Source organism: Trachinotus anak, unplaced genomic scaffold, assembly GCF_046630095.1.
Source record: "Trachinotus anak isolate AG129_WGS33_773 ecotype Australia unplaced genomic scaffold, CSIRO_AGI_Tana_v1 ptg000004l, whole genome shotgun sequence".
Taxonomy (NCBI): domain Eukaryota; kingdom Metazoa; phylum Chordata; class Actinopteri; order Carangiformes; family Carangidae; genus Trachinotus; species Trachinotus anak.
Window position 1 is genome coordinate 19,794,104 of NW_027273855.1, and position 16,770 is coordinate 19,810,873.

General features: G+C 39.4%; 1 protein-coding gene across 1 annotated transcript; it reads right to left on the reverse strand.

Annotated features, from left to right (window-relative positions):
• Window positions 1-7,585: 7,585 nt before the first annotated feature.
• On the reverse strand, window positions 7,586-10,698 carry kcnk15 (potassium channel, subfamily K, member 15). The gene is made up of 3 exons (XM_071476748.1): window positions 10,374-10,698; window positions 9,927-10,303; window positions 7,586-9,705 (listed from the first exon to the last, which is right to left on the reverse strand). The coding sequence occupies exons 2-3, from the start codon at window positions 10,222-10,224 to the stop codon at window positions 8,696-8,698; spliced, it is 1,308 nt and encodes a 435-aa protein (XP_071332849.1). The 5' UTR covers window positions 10,225-10,303; window positions 10,374-10,698; the 3' UTR covers window positions 7,586-8,695.
• Window positions 10,699-16,770: the final 6,072 nt, after the last annotated feature.

The following is a 16,770-nucleotide window of genomic DNA, read 5'->3' on the forward strand; positions in this document are numbered from 1 at the left end:
AAAATCTAAGTTTTGATGGAGCTGAATGATCACTTCTGCATGGATGTGAAGTATGTATTCCTCTGACAGTTGCTATTAGCTGCAGTTGTTGCTGGGAAGAGGAGGGTGACAGATCAAGCTCATGACAGTACTGTTATTAGAGCGATTAATGCTGTCATTATGTAAAAATGATAATGGCTAATATTTGTCATAGCAAAAGTAATTCAAACAGGTTTATTTGTTAGAAGCTTACTCATCAAGATATTTTGCATCAAAGAGTAAAATAATGTGTATAAAGAGAATGTATTTTAGAGAACTGTAAAAAAAAAAAAAAACCCCACACACACACATTAACATGAATATATTATGAAGCTGAAAGCCATAAATCAAGCAGAAGACAATGAAAGTGTCAAAATGTTGAATTATTTCAGAGAACACTGCATGTTTGATCACAGCTTTGAATCTCCCATGAAAGCACATTTCCTTCTTCAAATGCTCCCTGCAGAGTGTGGTTGCACAGTGAAAAATAAGAGAAAGAGCAACAAGAGAAAGTTGGCTGGCAAGTACTGGCTTCCCTGGCATATTTTCCAGCACACAGCCAAGATGGCCATATTGTGTCTCTAAACAAAATCGAATGGTTGGCACTGTGACAAGCCAGCCTCCGTGGTGTTCAGATCCACCGAGTCAGCACGACTGTGCTCCTTCGTTCCCAGGTCACCGCATGCAGCAGCCAGCAGGGAGCTTCAGTTGTGTTTACTCGACTGCTGGATGGCGACTGTATCATTAGTCTTTTGGCCGCAAGTTGAAAAAAAATAAAACAAGACGCATTGATTACTTTGTGCTAAGTTTTTTAAGCCAAACGCAGTCCATCTTAAGCTCTTTCCAATTCATTAAGTTGTATTGTGACTAAAGATTCCTGCTGAGCTGAGACTGGGCCTTATTTATATAAAGAATGGACATCTATCCACAGGGTAAAGATTTCACTTAACAGATTCACAGCATGCACACACACACACACACACACACACACACACACACACACACCTTGTTTTTTTATGGATGTAGTATAATGGCTTGCACTTGTTGAGCTCATTCTTAAAAATGGTTCGCCAATTTTTAGACTTTTTTGCTGATGGAGACATTTTGATCAACAAGAATATAACCAGAAAGAAGAAACTAATAAAAATAACCTCATATCCAATCAATCCAAGAAGCCCTGTGTTAAATACTGAAACTACTACTCAAACATTATTTTCATTATTGATTTCTTTTTTTTTCTTTTTATGATTATTCTCCTGATTATTTGTTCGCCCAGGCGTCTCCATTTTCATGGTGTCTGACCAACAGGTCAAAACCCAAAGATATTTAACTTACAATGACATGAATTGGAGAAAAGCATCAAATCTTCACAACTGAGAAGCCAGAGCTTTAAAATGTTAGACATTATTGCTTGAAAATAAACATAAATGATTTTTGATTAGTTTTAGACACAATCACAACTCAGTAAGGTTTGAGGAAACACTATGATTTGGGTTAAAATAAATAAATGAAATACTACCATTTGCTGTTAACACTGAGTCAAAGAAATGTTTCCAATATTTTGTCCAACATTCTCGGGGACAAAAACATTACAAACACATGTCAAAATACAAGTTCCGAAATGACCATAGACTGTACTGGACTGTATTTTTCTATTATATATCCATGAGTGAATACAGTTCACAATAAAGATAAAATACAATGATGCTCACACTATAAAGGTGTAATCTCTTGAGTGGAGAAACCTTTTTGTCTGTGGGACAGAAATGGCTCCTCTCTCTCCGGGGTGATGAATGTCCGATTTTTACAACAGCACTGTAAAAGGTGACACACACCTACACAAACCACATGTACACACCACATACATACCTACACAAACACACACAGACAAGACTTGACAGCCTCAGACACACACATCCATTACTGACTACCCAATAATAGCCTTTTACAGGCAAATAAAGGGTATTAGTGTAAGAGCTGTAAAACCTGTCACGCCTCCGGTTATATTTGTCGGACAGTCAAACTCTGAGGGGAAAAAAAAAGAAACATGTCCAACAAGAGATGAAAGGATCGATAAAGGAAAGCGAGAGAGCGAAGAGAGAGTGAGATTAGTAACACAGTGCTGTGTACTCACTGGAACGCAAGCAGGCTAATTGCTCAGAGACCAACATAAGGCGCTGGAATGAAGAGCATCAGCAGCCCTGATCGATTGTTAGAAGTTCTGGCGATATATGTGCGTGGTGGTGGTGGGGATGGGGGGGTGGGAGGAAGACACATATGGCCCACAGGGATGATCCAGTTGATCAGATAGCCATCAAATATTCACAGTAGAGGCAATATTCTGATCCCCTACATGAGTTAAAGTGGCACTTAAAGAGTGTAAAGTTACACATCACAGAAGCCCTTCATTTGATAACTGACTGCTTAGTGACAAATCACCTTCAGCTGTGATTTTTTGCTCATTGTTTTGGTTTTCTGGCCCGCAACTTTACTGTTTGGTTCACTCTCAACGCTTTCTTGTCGTCATTTTCAGCTGCAGGAGACGCGGTTAGCAACTATAGCGAAGCATTTAGCATCTAGAAAGCAAGATATTTCCCTCATGAGTTGGTCGAGACCAAAAACAGAGCTAAAAGAAAGTGAATATTTGGCTGAAATTCACAAGGTGGCAAGAAACACAACCCTAAATCTGGATTTGTAAATAAGAAACAGCTTTGCAAACACATTGCTTTATTAGTATGTCCATACATATATACATACACTCACACAAACATACACACACACACACAAACATACACACACTCAAAATGCAGAGTACAATATTTTCCTCTGAAATCCAGTGGAGTAGAGGTAAAGTACAAGTATTGTGGCTCCTAAGTTACTATCTACCTGTGGATACTTATTGTGACTGCCTCTGTTAGATGACAATCAAAATTAGAATATATTGTATCAGTGATTATGTAGTTGATTATATCAGTTAAAGTGATTATATGACCATGAAAAGTAGAAAATATGAGGTGTCAGTGTCATTTGTTAACCACAGAGCAGAAGACAAAAAAGCATAATTTACACTGCCACAATGAGCAATGAGTATTGACTGTAAAAGATTCCACTTGTCATCCTCAGCCACCTAATTCCATTTAACACACAGATCAGTTGTATCAGTGGCAGTTCATCCTCATTTAAAACCATTAATGACTTTCCTACAGAGAATTCAGCACAGTGGATGTGATTATTTTGTCCTTTTTTGTGTGTGTGTGTGTGTGTGTGGGTCGGTGTCCAATTTATTTGCTCACATATCAGTTTGAAGTCGGTGTTAAATTATTGTGTTGTTTGAGCTGCACTACAACGAGCTCTGTCAACATTTGTAGTGAACTGAACGATCGAAAATCTTAAATTGGTATTGGCCTCTTCTTTGGTTTCCATTCAGAAAGATCCTAATTGTTATTCATCATCACTTACCTCCATCTCATACTCAGATCAGTCGTGGCAGGAGTAAAGAGGATGGGGAGGTGGGGAGTTTGGGTAGGGAGTGGTGGAGGGGGGGATGATGGCACAGAAGCTACAGCTGGGCAAACATAGGAGGCACATTGTGTAAGCCAACTGGTGTCTCACTGCCTCCCAGTGGCGAATGCTAAAGCTGCATGACCGATGCATCTTCCATCAACCCTCAACTCATTCTTAGTTTCTGTGACTGATTCATCATGTCTCCTTTTTCGTAATGGCTCTGTCCCAGGTCATGAAAGTGAAGAACAGTACACATCAAATCAAGCAACTTACTCCTACAAAAAGAAGAGAAAGTAGAAGGAAACTTTATGGGCAACTTGAAAATGATCATATCATTAAGCACATGTACGAAGTGCCAATTTCTTCAAGGGACTTAGCTACAGCTGATGTATTGTTGGTCTGACATGTTATTCTGCAAAAAAAATATTTGATTTCATGTTCTACTTTATTTTATTTGCGTGAAATGTGAAATAAACTACAGTCTAACATATTATATATAAATGAATTAAAACTTGAACCAAGCCAGGGCAGGAAATAAATTCCACTGCTGCAAGACAAGGTACAGCAGAGAAAATATAATCAGGAGAATTTAGCACCACACTGGCACGTGAAGGCAATGAAGATGAATGGAAAGTGACTGCAAACAAAATTAATATTTGCTTTATTCATGTTGTTCGCATCCTTGATAAATTCAAAAGAGGAAAACATGGCATAATGTCCTATCAAATGTCCAAACCAAATTACAATAATATTCATCATAGCCAAGTTAGTGACATATCTCACAACAAAGAGATCGGACAGGGGTTTGTAGAGCGAAGGCAATAAAGGTTTGGTTTAAAACTTTCAATGCATGCTTTCTTACAGTCATCGGGTGCTAAATGGAGCAGATGATTTAAAATTGGCCCGTTATCTGTGTCACACAAGGTGTCTTTTGGCAAGACGGCAAGCCTCATCTCAAGACATATGCTATATACGTGTATACGTTTGGGGAAATAATAAACAACCACGCACAGAAAAGTGACAGCAACATGGAGTGCATGGGAACTGCCATTTATTCCCTTTTACAGGGAAAAATGTAATAACAAGAGACTTAAGTTGAGTAACAGAAGGCCTAATGTTACTTTACAACAGGGCACATTTTTATATTTAAGATTAATTTGAAAAAACCCTCAGAAGACTATAATTATCTCTCCACACATTAGTAGCACAAGCTCCCATTGTGCTGAGACTGTTTAATTATCCCTTAACACATACTTTGCCTCATGTCGTCACATGAAGCTGTTTGGGAGGATAATAAAATGGCTACATAAGATGAAGGGATACCTCTGTCACCAGCGGGAATTTTCTTGGCTGTATGATATGTTAATGTATTAGGAAAGAAATAAGAGGAAGATACTGCAGTGACAAGTGTACCGTAGCCACAGTACAAAAAAATGTAATTAGCAGCAGAATTATTCTCTGATTTTTTTCGTACTGTGAAACTCATCCTTTTTAACCCAAACCTCTTATCCAAGGACACCAAAATGAGTGTTGCATGTGAAGTGCCCATCCACAGTGCACCATGCCATGTAATTTGTAACCGTTTTAGCTTCTGTGTTATGAAAAGTTCGAGCATCTTCGTTGTAATCCATCAACCTAAAACAAATTGTGTTCTGGTTTCGTGCCAGTATAATCTTTGTACCACTCAGGCAGTTGGTTTAATAACTGGTTCCTGGAAAATTATTATTTCAATCAATGTATTCAGTACAAACAATGTAGCCTAATTTGTATTAGAAATGATAGCTACAAATGTTGATTTGACAGATATTGATTGTCTAATGAAATTACGGCAACAAGGCCGGTCAATGAGAAAAAGGTATGTGGGTGATATAAGGATACAGTGCAGCAGCACACTCAGAGAAATCATCCCAAGCCTGAGTTACATTTGTATTTTCCTTTAACTCTCTGTCTGAAATAGAGATACTTGACAGTTAAGAGGACGTGGGTCCTCCGCCACTGAGGGCCAATGAGATGACATTTCACACTCAGTTACAGTATCTGAGTGTATTAGTAATAGTGCCAAAAGGTTTAAATGCCCGAGAAACTGATCTCTCACTCTCTGCAGCTGTTGAATGAATGAAAGCGTGCATGGAGTGATCACGTCTTTAGTTCACATTGTAAACATTACACATTATGATTAACATGCATATGAGGACATAATTAGGAAACAATAGAAAAGCACTCACTGATGATGAAAATGTCCAGATGAAGCCTGTAACAAAGCATTCGTCTCATAGAGTATGATACAATGGTATTTTAATGAATTTTGATTTTTAAAAAATAAAAAAAATACCAGTATAAGTGTTGAGGTTAGTGATTCTGGTCCTGGCATTACTTGGTATTAGATCAAGCATAATTTTATGGTTTCACCCATCCCAACTTTCTGCTTTCATCTTCATACAATCATCACTTTGGACAGTTAGATTAATTTCTGTCTCTTTGATCTGCATCGAGGGTCTGAGGTGGATAAAAGATAGAGGTGTCGGACACTGTGCATATTAGACAGGCCCTTGAGGCAAATTTTGATTTCTGATACTGGGCTGTATAAATAAAATGTATTTGACATATATGTTCCTTATTCTGCATTTGTGAACTAGTTTGGTGATGACCTGGACTAAAGATCAAGAAGCCTCTGACACCACAAGGTTTAGACTTTTATGGACCCTTAATTCCTTCAGGTCAACATGTCCACAGAGGGCTGGAGGCTAAAACCTGATTTCAGTCAAATCAATAAAATAACAACAGTGTGAGTGTTATTGTTTTGATTTACCAGTGAATGTTGCTGTAGTTCTGTTCATCATGGCTAAATCACACTACACTTTCACAGATGAACACAGGCATGAACAACAGCCCGCCAACTGCTGCCACATGGACATATACTTCCCTCTAGTGGCAAAATGTTTCACATTATTCTATGTGATTTTCTTCAAACATCTCCAAAGCATTCTCCCCTGCAGAGGGCCCCCTTGTCAAAGTTATTGTATCTTAATTCATCCTCCTTTTTCTCTGTCACAAGATCACACAGAATGATTAAAATCAGTCCTCTACATTTAGAAATATGAGACCAAAACATTGCATAATCTGACTTGTTGCACACAATAAAGAAAGATTCATAATTGGGGCATGTGATGTCAGCGTAAGGAACAAAGTAAACATCCTTTTTCTAGCTCCGAGCAACCAGAGCAGATGGCATTTCATAACCAATCACCATTTCAGATTCTATTGCCCAATCAGTTTTACATTTATATGTAAAGTAGCCGACTTTTCCAGCAGATCAACAGATGGCTTGAAATGTATGCTTGGGGACACTTATGTAAAGACTTCATGATGCCTATTCCTCAATCCAAACTGAAAACAGGTTTCAAAAATAGCAAAAGGAGGCAATGTGCAGATGTTAAGACACATGATGTGATTTTATCTCATGATAGTTGACAAGGTGTGGCGTTTAATGACTTGAAATACTGGCTCAGCTACTGCACTTGGAACATATTACACACACACACACATACACATACATATATATATATATATATATACATGTATACATATATACAGACACATGCATATATACATATATATACAGTAATTTCATCGATAACAAAGCATCATGTTTTTTATGATAAAATAAGACATGATAATCGTGTTTTATAAAAGATTTTAATACATACAGTAATAATTAACTACAGCTTTCAGATAAATGTAGTAGAGTATAAAGAGTGACATTTGCCTCTAAACTGAAGTGAAGTAGAAGTATGCACTAGCATGAAATGGTAAGTAAGGTACAGTACAAGTACCTAAGAACAATAGCTTACTTGAGTAAATGTACTTGTTCCAGTAAGTTTAGATCAAAAATGTCAAACATTAGGTGAAAACTGGGGTAAATTCAGCATTTTAATGACTGTAACCATCCTTGTTCAACAAATTTCTTTTGGTTCAATTAACCTCAACAAAGTCCTTTGACCTGAAAATAACCAAATGAATGCTTATCATGTAATATGAGTCAGAAAGTTACAGTAATCACTGTTATCCCTAAAATTATTATTATTCACCCAATTTTATTTGCATCCTTTTCCTCCGTACCACTCCTGCGGTGTAAGACTTAAAGCAGAAAAGGAAGGATGGAGAGTTAAGGCCCTTGAGTCATCTTCTTTTAATCAACAATAAATCAGTCCTGGTAGATTAAAACAGTGCAGAGGAAGACAAATGAACACAAAAGCTTAACAATGTCACACTAATGCCATTTGATTTCTTAAATCAGTCAATAAACATTGATTAAAATAAATACACTCACACATTTCATGGTCATTTCCTTTGGTTTAATAAAACAATACTTTAAGAGACTCACATCGAATATGTGACTACAAACCAAGTTGACAAGGAAACAACACCTCCCTGGCTGAAAAATGACAACTTTCCAGGTCTATGGGAAGTTCACTCACCACCTGCTACATATCTGTGTTGTGCTACATCCATAAATTTGAATCAGTCATGTAAGAAGCATAATCTCTTTAGAGTGCACCAGTGCTGATCGATGCACAGGAAAGTTATTCTCTCTGATGATAAGTAATAAAGGGATTTATTAAATTCACTGAGCTAAGAAGCCACATATCCTATGTGCTTGATCAAAGTTCTTTAAGGCTTTTTTAATATAAAAGTATAATGACATCTTCTAGGTATGGCATGAAAAATTTAGGGTTTTGTCTAAAGCAGGAGCGGAGTCCATTTAGGATCATTCACATACCTTCACTGAATAGTTATACAGTCATTAATAGCACTATATCCAAAATATTTTGTTAAAACTGTATATTAAAAGCCCAACCTTTTACATCTTTACATAGCACTCATGCATTCACATTGTGTGCTACACATTCTCTTTAGCATGCACTGCACTTTGGCTTACATGCGAGGAAAACAGCTGAATCACAAACATAAATAATGGCATGGTAAAAGAGGAAATTAAATCTCATCTTTGCTTTACAAATTAAGTTATTTTCAATAGCCACAATAGACAATTCGTTCAGTTAACAGAATCATTGTCTTCTGACATGCACAAAAGAGGTGCAACACAAAATACAGAGTCATTGAAAATACTGTTTACAGTCAGTGCAAACACTTTCTCTGACTATAGTGGCCTTTACACTGACTTTCTCCTTGAACGAGGGAACTCGCGGAAGCTATGCCCAGGTGAGAGCGTGCTTCCTGGCGAAGAGAGTCCAGTGTTGTCCCTGGATCCTGGCGAGCAGCCCTGGATCCTATAGGAGACCGAGTTGTAATAAACAGAATTGATATGGCAGCTGTGGTGTTCACTGTGGGACATAAGAGGACTATCACAAATCCCCAAGCGGTAGCACACGCAGGAGCAGAGGGAGCTGAGGCTCGAATCCGGCCTCTGTCTTCCTGCCTTGATCTGAAAATGCAGCCTGTTTCTGCAGGGGCTTCTTTGCCTCTCCTGATCCTCCGCTGGGGAAGCAATGAGGTTGGTGCGGCTGGTTCCCTCCTCCATTGGGAGGAAGAGTGCACTGTGGCTGCGACTGTGTGCCACATTGCCCCTGTTCCTCTCTCTGTGGCTGCCTCTGCTCTGTTCACCTACAACATGGAGACCCACAGCCCCATCCAAAAGGCTTCTGTCCCTCTTCAGTGACGCCCTCTCTTGAGCATCTCTCCTCTCATCCTCAGTGTTCATGGTGAGGAAGCGAAGCACCACCAGATTAAGGAAGGCCCCAATAACAGTTAGTCCCACCAGGATGTACATGAAACTGAACGCCACATAGGGCGTTTTCTCCTGGAGGTCCTCCTTTTTCTGCAGGGCCACAAAGTCCCCAAAGCCAATAGTGGTGAGTGTGATGAAGCAGTAGTAGTAAGCGTGGAAGAAGCTCCATCCCTCAAAGTGGGAGAAAGCTGCAGCTCCCACACACAGTGTCCCAATGCAGGACAGGAAGCCTACCAGGACCATGTTCTCCATGGACACTTCAGTGCGTTGGAAGCCCATGCACTGCTTTGCCTTATGGAGGAGATAGCGGACAAATGTGTTCATCCTTTCTCCCAGGCTCTGGAACATGACCAAAGTGAGAGGAATGCCCAGCACAGCGTAGAACATGCAGAAGACCTTTCCTGCATCTGTGCCTGGTGCGGCATGTCCATAACCTTAATGCAGAGAGATGAAAATTACTGTGACTCATACTGTAGCAAGGCATGGATGGTAAAACACAGACTAATTGTTCATGTGTTTTATGTCTGTAATTAAAAATAAGCCTTACATGTTACAGTCATGTTAGTCAAATATGTAATGCTTCACTCCAAATACCACAGCAACTGAGCAAAGCGGTGGAAAAAAAAACAAAGATGGATGCATTACATTAACTTACCAATGGTGGTGATGACTGTTATGGCAAAGTAAAAAGAGCCAGCAAATTTCCACTGTCTCCCGGCGCGGTGGGGCTCAGCTTGCAGCACCACTCGCTCGATTTCGCGGTAGTCGTCCTCGGAGAAGCGGTACTTCTTCTTCATCTCATTGCGCTTCTGCTCCAAGATGCGTCTGCGGGAGCTCTCCGACTCGGACTCCAGCGCGTCAAACACCGCGGCGCCCACCAGCAAGTAGGAGAACATGCAGAGGATGAGCGACAGGGTCCGGACGTTTTGCTTCTTCATCCTCGGCGTCGGCATGAAAGTCGGGAGCGGGCTGGCTCAGTTACAGGTGGTGGTACTGCTCTTCAGCGTTTAGACTCCACATTGGTGTTGCAGCCTGTTGCGTGAAACGTAGTAGCCTGTTAGGAGAGGCGTGTGCAGAAATACAACCTGGAAATGTGTCTTACCGGGTTTAAACGTCTTGGCAATGTAGAAACGCTCATATTCTGCGGTGCGCATCGAGAGCGATGGATGCTCTGGACACGGTCATCTGTTAAACAAAGTGTCCTCAGCTTGCCTCTTCGCATGCGCAAACCAGTCACCAATGAAAAGCTGTGTGTAACGTAATGTAACATATGTATATGACACATGGTAAGCTTTGGCACCTGTGTTCGGTCTTATCGCACCTGTGTGCAACAAGTCAAGTCCCGACTCGACCCGGCAGATACCAATCTAACATGCGGAGGGGGTCACCATGGGCTGCAGCCAGTGGGGGCTCACATTTCAACTGGCCTTGTATCTGCGCATCATGAGCTGTACACATCCAGAGGCTGGGAGGCATGGAGAACCAGGGTTTAGGCAGTACAGCAGCTACAGTAGCTATATACCATGGATGTGTAATGTGTAAGTTTGTTCATGTTTTTTTCCCCCATAATATATTGATGGATTAAAAAAGGATTGTGCCACAAATAAACACACACAAATAAAACATATACAATAAACCAACAAAATGAAATGAATAAAACCATGACAACTAGAAATCAAACTGAATCCTGTTTCAACTCTGGCCTAAATACTGATGGGTGAAGACAAATGTAGTTGAGACAATACGTTTTTGAGAACTTAATAATGATGTCATCCCATCTTAATTATAATCCCTTTACACCTTGATAATTAGCAGAAAGCCTATTGTAAAAATAATAATAATAATAATCAGCATCTCAAAAGAAAATCATGATTTTGTTATGGTCCCATAGCAAAACAGATACACATTTACTGGTCTATTTCACCGGCTTTATGACTTCATTCATGGTCAGTTTGATAATATGTATAGATGTAGCTACGGTATGTGTGTGTCACATTAGAGAGCTGAGGCATGCATGTACAGTGGCTAAATGAACAACATTGCTACACTAGATCCTTCTGGAAACCTACTGTAGGTGATGCTGGTTGCCATGGTTACTTATACCAGAAGCACAGACTTGGTCTGTCAGTGAGGTTGAAGCTAATATGTTAAGCGCAATGATCCAGGCCCTGAATCATGCTGTCACTGCATCATAACATGTGAACGAGTAGGATTATTCAGGCTAGATTTTTCTGGTCAAATATGTAAAGAAGGTTGTATCAGATACAAGGGGAATAGGAGCATCCTCATTGTGTTACAGTGAGTATTAGCAGCACTAACAGGGTATCGCAGGTGGATTATTGTGTGTTCTTTTGTTCCTCTCAAACAGAGCAACCTTCTATTGGTGGCCGCGTTTTAGTGTTAAGTGGCTAAATCAGCACACTTCTATCCCTCTCGTGATTCAAACCAGCTCTCCATAAATCAATTACATCTCAGCTGATAAGAGAGCAACCCGAAGCCCTAACAGCCAACCATCAATCCACACAGCTTGTATTTGCATCCTTTTCAAAGCCCAAGGACCTGGAACAAAGTGAGGAGGCCCATCAATCCACATCGGGTCTGGGCTTGAGGATAAGTGTTTTGACTCAAAGAGATGCTTCATTGATTTAGTTGTGCTCTCTCTGTCCTCTTCTCTCAGGTACATTTCATTATCACACACACATATTACCACGTAATTTACACAGAACAAAGAAAACTAGAATATGCAGTTTCTGAACAGATTGCGGTGGAATCGCTGGCTTCTGCACAAGCTGAAGTTAAACAGCATTGGTGCCTTGAGTTTGTATGAAGAAGTAGTTGAAGTAGTATAAAGAGATGGAAAAGGGGAAAAGGGATGAGGAATGCAAACTGTAGCAGCATCAGTGAAAAAAGTTTAGATGGGAGTCATATTGTGGAAGTGAGTTGAAGTACACAGAGAGGGCTGCATTGCCTTGTGCATAGCCTACACAGCAAATCCCAATTGGCTCACTCAATTTAAAATTTTGTTGGAAACAGACTGCACGACAACACCCTTCACAGTAGAACTAGCTGCAGCCCAACCTATTGCCAGTACAATGGGGACTTCTACAGACAAAAGCGTGGCAGTGCTATGGGCTCGCCAGTATCTCCCATTGAGGCAAACTTCTACATGGAAGTAGAAAGCTGGGCCCTGAACTCAGTTAGAGGAACAGCACCGAGCCACTGATTCAGTTATGTGGACAACACATGGGTCAAAATTGAAAGAGTGCAATCCTTCACAGAACACGTGTGGACAGAAACATCAAGTTGACACTAGAAGATGTCAGAAACAACAGCTTGCCTTTTTTGGACTTTGCCATACAGGAGCCTCCACATTTGGGTGATACAGGAAACCCATCCACACAGACCAGTTCTTCTGTTTATGTCATGTCACTGCCCTCATTTCCTCTATTATTATCATCTTTGTGAGGTCTGCTGAGTGATGGATGGTTAGAAGAAGTATTTATTTAGGGTTACTTTGTAAAGCTACAGTAATATATATATATTTTTTTATCCAAAAATCTGAAAGACAACCTCAGTGTCTGTGGTGGTGCTGAGAATATGCAGATGGTATAAAACCATTTTGTAGATGCACATGGCGTCACGCAGAGAAAAGAGGACCCTGTGCCTCAAGGCACATTTCTCTTCTAAATAAAACCCATCTGCCAATTCTGCAACAACAAAAATGCAAATCTGGCAAAATCCTACAGGGAGGCTTATAAAAATTAAGCTCTTCTGTAAGAGCCAAACTTTAAGAATGGAAAGGAGGTCTTTAGCAGGGAACAGCAGCTGTGCTTTGACAAGGATAGGAGACAATTACAGACGGGGACAATAGAGGAGTGCAAGATTAGGAAGCAGCTAGAAACAGGGAGAGGATTCGTGTGCAGACAAACCTGTTGTCAGTCAGTGAAAACATGATGAGGACCTGAAGATGCCAAAATACGGACAGATGTGAATTTAACTGCAGTAGATCGAGATAATGATCTGCAGGCTTCCTTTGACTCGTGGATTTTAGCTATCAGGACATATAATGTATTAGAATTTGAATTTGCAGTTCAGGGGAGAATAGGCTGAAATACTGGAAAAAAAGTCAAAGAAATATTAGACCAAATAAAATAAGTTACTGATCAATTATTGATTAAAGATTTCCTAAAAGCCTAATTTTGTTCTGTTTAATACTCCATTGCCGCTTTGGGATGCTGTTTCCAGTTATTGTTACAGTTCTTTGTCTGTCCCATTAAATTGGTACATTATGAGCTTGTATACAAAGATTATCAAACAGTGCTCACAGAGTCTATCCCGCCAGAAGCGTCATGCATCTCAAAAATCTGAGGATTTCTCTTCAGCTCAACTTCTCAGAATTCTGAGATAACAACCTCATTAATTCAGAAAAACAGAGCAGGAATTTATTTTTCTCATGAAAACTTTTCTTAAGATTCTGAGATAAAGATCTTGTTCATTCAGAAAAACAGAGCTGATTTTTTTTTAATTTAAAATGTGGATACCTTTTATTATATTCATACTCACCTCAAACTTGACCATAGTCAACACCTGAATTCCACTGAGCAGTTTTGGTTGTGAGCTACAATACACTAACTTAACAGAAGCAACAACAAAAAAAGGACAACTAGAGTGTAACAGGGATGAGGAGGCTCTGACACTGTGATACAATAGAACAGAATGCCTTTATCTATCAGCTGTAAAGAAGAGGTGAGAAAATATGCCACAGCCTTTCTCAAACCAAGCATGTTATAGAAATGTGTAAGAAGAGAAAAAGGATTACAAGGTTTTAAAATGGAATGGTGAAAGGTTCACTGTCCTTGAACATTGCTCTGGACAAATTTCAGAGAATCACTAAAGCGCCAGAACAGCTACTACATGGACTTTGATTGTTGCTGAGGAATTGCTTTGTCAACTATTGTGCTGCATTGTCCAATGTAAATCATTCTATCTCAACGTTTAAAGCATGCATAGTAACTAGTTATGAAATGAATGTGGTGGAGTAAAAAGGCAATATTGTAATCTGAATTGTAGGGGAGTATTTGTACAAAGTGGTAGAAAACAGAAATAAGTGAAGTGCAGTACGTTTGATTTAATGTACTTTGTTACTTTCCACGAGCAATTAGGCTTGAATATTCATATTTCCCACTCGTTCTACTAACTCTGAAACACGCATATTTCTCAAAAATAAACCTGTGCATACATAAATAAAACAAAGTTACTCTCACATTCTCAAAGAATTGGCAGTTAAATCTGATATATTGTTTGGCTCCCTAAAACTATTATTTTGGGGAGTTATGGTACAGCTTGTGACGCTACGGATACTTTCTGTTTACACTTTTGATTGCTTTTGATTGAATAGCACTACAGCTGTTCTCTTTTACCGATTTACACTAACTGAAGTCTTTATTAGCTAAAACATTCTGCAAGTTTCAGTGCAGTTCCCTTAAGATTTAATGGTGCAATCCGGTTTAATCAGTCAGCTTGAAACTAGCTAGTACTTAGTAAGAACTTTGGAAGCACTTTACACACAAACTTAGCCATGAATCTACAAATAGCTGGTGCAACAATCCTGGTGAGCAGAATTCCCCCAGATGACCCTTGATCCAACCCACCCAGGGATAAACTATAAGAAGAGGGACACTAAATTAAAGTGGGGAGTAGATAAGTAGGATTGTTTTGAAGTCACTAAATCCTTGCCAGAGCCCCTACAAACACAGCCAGTCTGGGTTTACATAATTATTCTAATCTCTGTGTATATTAACAAGTCTTTCCATCTGTATTGATCTCGCTGAGAATACAGCAATAGGGAATCCATTTTATGAAGCAGAGGCACTAAATAGCAACAGCAAATACTGGATGCCTGCAGAGCCCTCTGGTTTCCACAGTAACTAGGACCAAAAATAGAAACCCACACCAGCGACCATTCAACACTGAATCCCCTGTGATAATACACTATTCTATTTATACCTTGGAATGGTGAAGATGCATAAATGCACATCAGGTTACTGTCAAACAGATGAACATCATGATCCAATTGTATGTTCACACCTCTGAATTCCTCTTTGTGCTGCAGGTTCTTATACTATAAATCTGATGACACAGTATGATACAATTACACTGATGATATTAGACACATCTAAGACAATTCCAACGAGAGTGGATCACTAGATAAATTGGTCTTTGTGTTTGTGTGTGCCTGCGCAGGGTGTAAGAGAGAGAGCATGAGAGCTTTCTAAAACTCGTAACATAAAAGGCCTCCATCTTCCATTAAGATATACAGGCTTTCTTGTGTCACCATGTTACTATGTTCAAACTGTATGCTGAATATTATCTGTTTTCAAACACGGTTCACAGATGTCCCTTTTCTTTTTGTGAATAAAAGAAGCCGACATCTGTTTTTGTTTTGTTATGTTTTTTTTACTTTTGGGGCATAGTTAAGTCATTTTTAATTTTAAATGTAACTTTCTGAAAAGTTTCTCATACCAGAGGGACTAATTAAAGGGTAAGACTAGTGGAACCAGTTATAAAGTGATGGTGGTTGGACAACTTCCAGCCAGTGGCTCTCAGATGAAGTTGCCTATCTAGCCATTTCAACCAGCCACTGTAGTTTAACCCAAGCAGATGCAATGTAGATATAAGGCCAGGTTGTGCTCTCTGCCTTGGTGATAATAGGATGCGTTAAAGATGCACTCGGTAAGAAAATGGTGTGATTGGTTTACTGTCAAACATCTCCCATGGCCTAATAATGCACAGGTTTTCTGCAGTGTTTTCATTTAGATCTGAGTTGTCTGTGGAATTTCTCAGTCATCCAGGTCTCTAAGAGCTATTTACAGGCAACTGGACTTGCTTTAAATGGTAACACTAAATGTTAAGTGGTTAATAAAATAATTATCATGTCACTTTACATTCTGTTATTAAGTTTTAATGTGCCTGTTTATTAGTTATTTGCACAACTATCATGGCATGACTGTTGCTTTTTGTTATATAACAGTCAAGTGAAAGAGTTTTCCTGTACTTAAGATAGGCTGCCTGACTCATATCAGCTGGTTTGCAATTTTTATCACCATCAACCAACACTGAAAGTGCGGTGCCTTCAACTGTGTCGGAAAAATGAAAAATTTATTTGGTAACACATTGGTAGCACACGATTAAAGGCCAAATAACCGCAGTGTTTTCAAGTTTATCTGATAGTACTTGCCAGCCCTTAGGTTTAGGCCAACAAGGAATAGATACCCTCCCTAGGTCAACTAAATATGAACGGTCCATATTTTAATCTGTAGAAATTTTTTCATCTCGTTTACCAAAACAGGTGTAAGGTCTTACACTCTTAAGCATAAATTGCCGCAAAAGCTATGTTTTTTATTCCGTTTCCGTAATGGCGAACGTAAATGTGTGTCAAATTGTGTAAAGGAAAGTGATAAATACAGGGGGTACTTGAAGGCAGCATCAGCACCGCAGCC

Excerpts from the sequence above, each read along its gene's own strand:
- kcnk15 (XM_071476748.1), bottom strand. The coding sequence starts at position 10,224 with ATGCCGACGCCGAGGATGAAGAAGCAAAACGTCCGGACCCTGTCGCTC. Across the intron at positions 9,706-9,926 it reads AACAGTCATCACCACCATTG|GTTATGGACATGCCGCACCA; the intron begins GTAAGTTAATGT and ends CTCTGCATTAAG.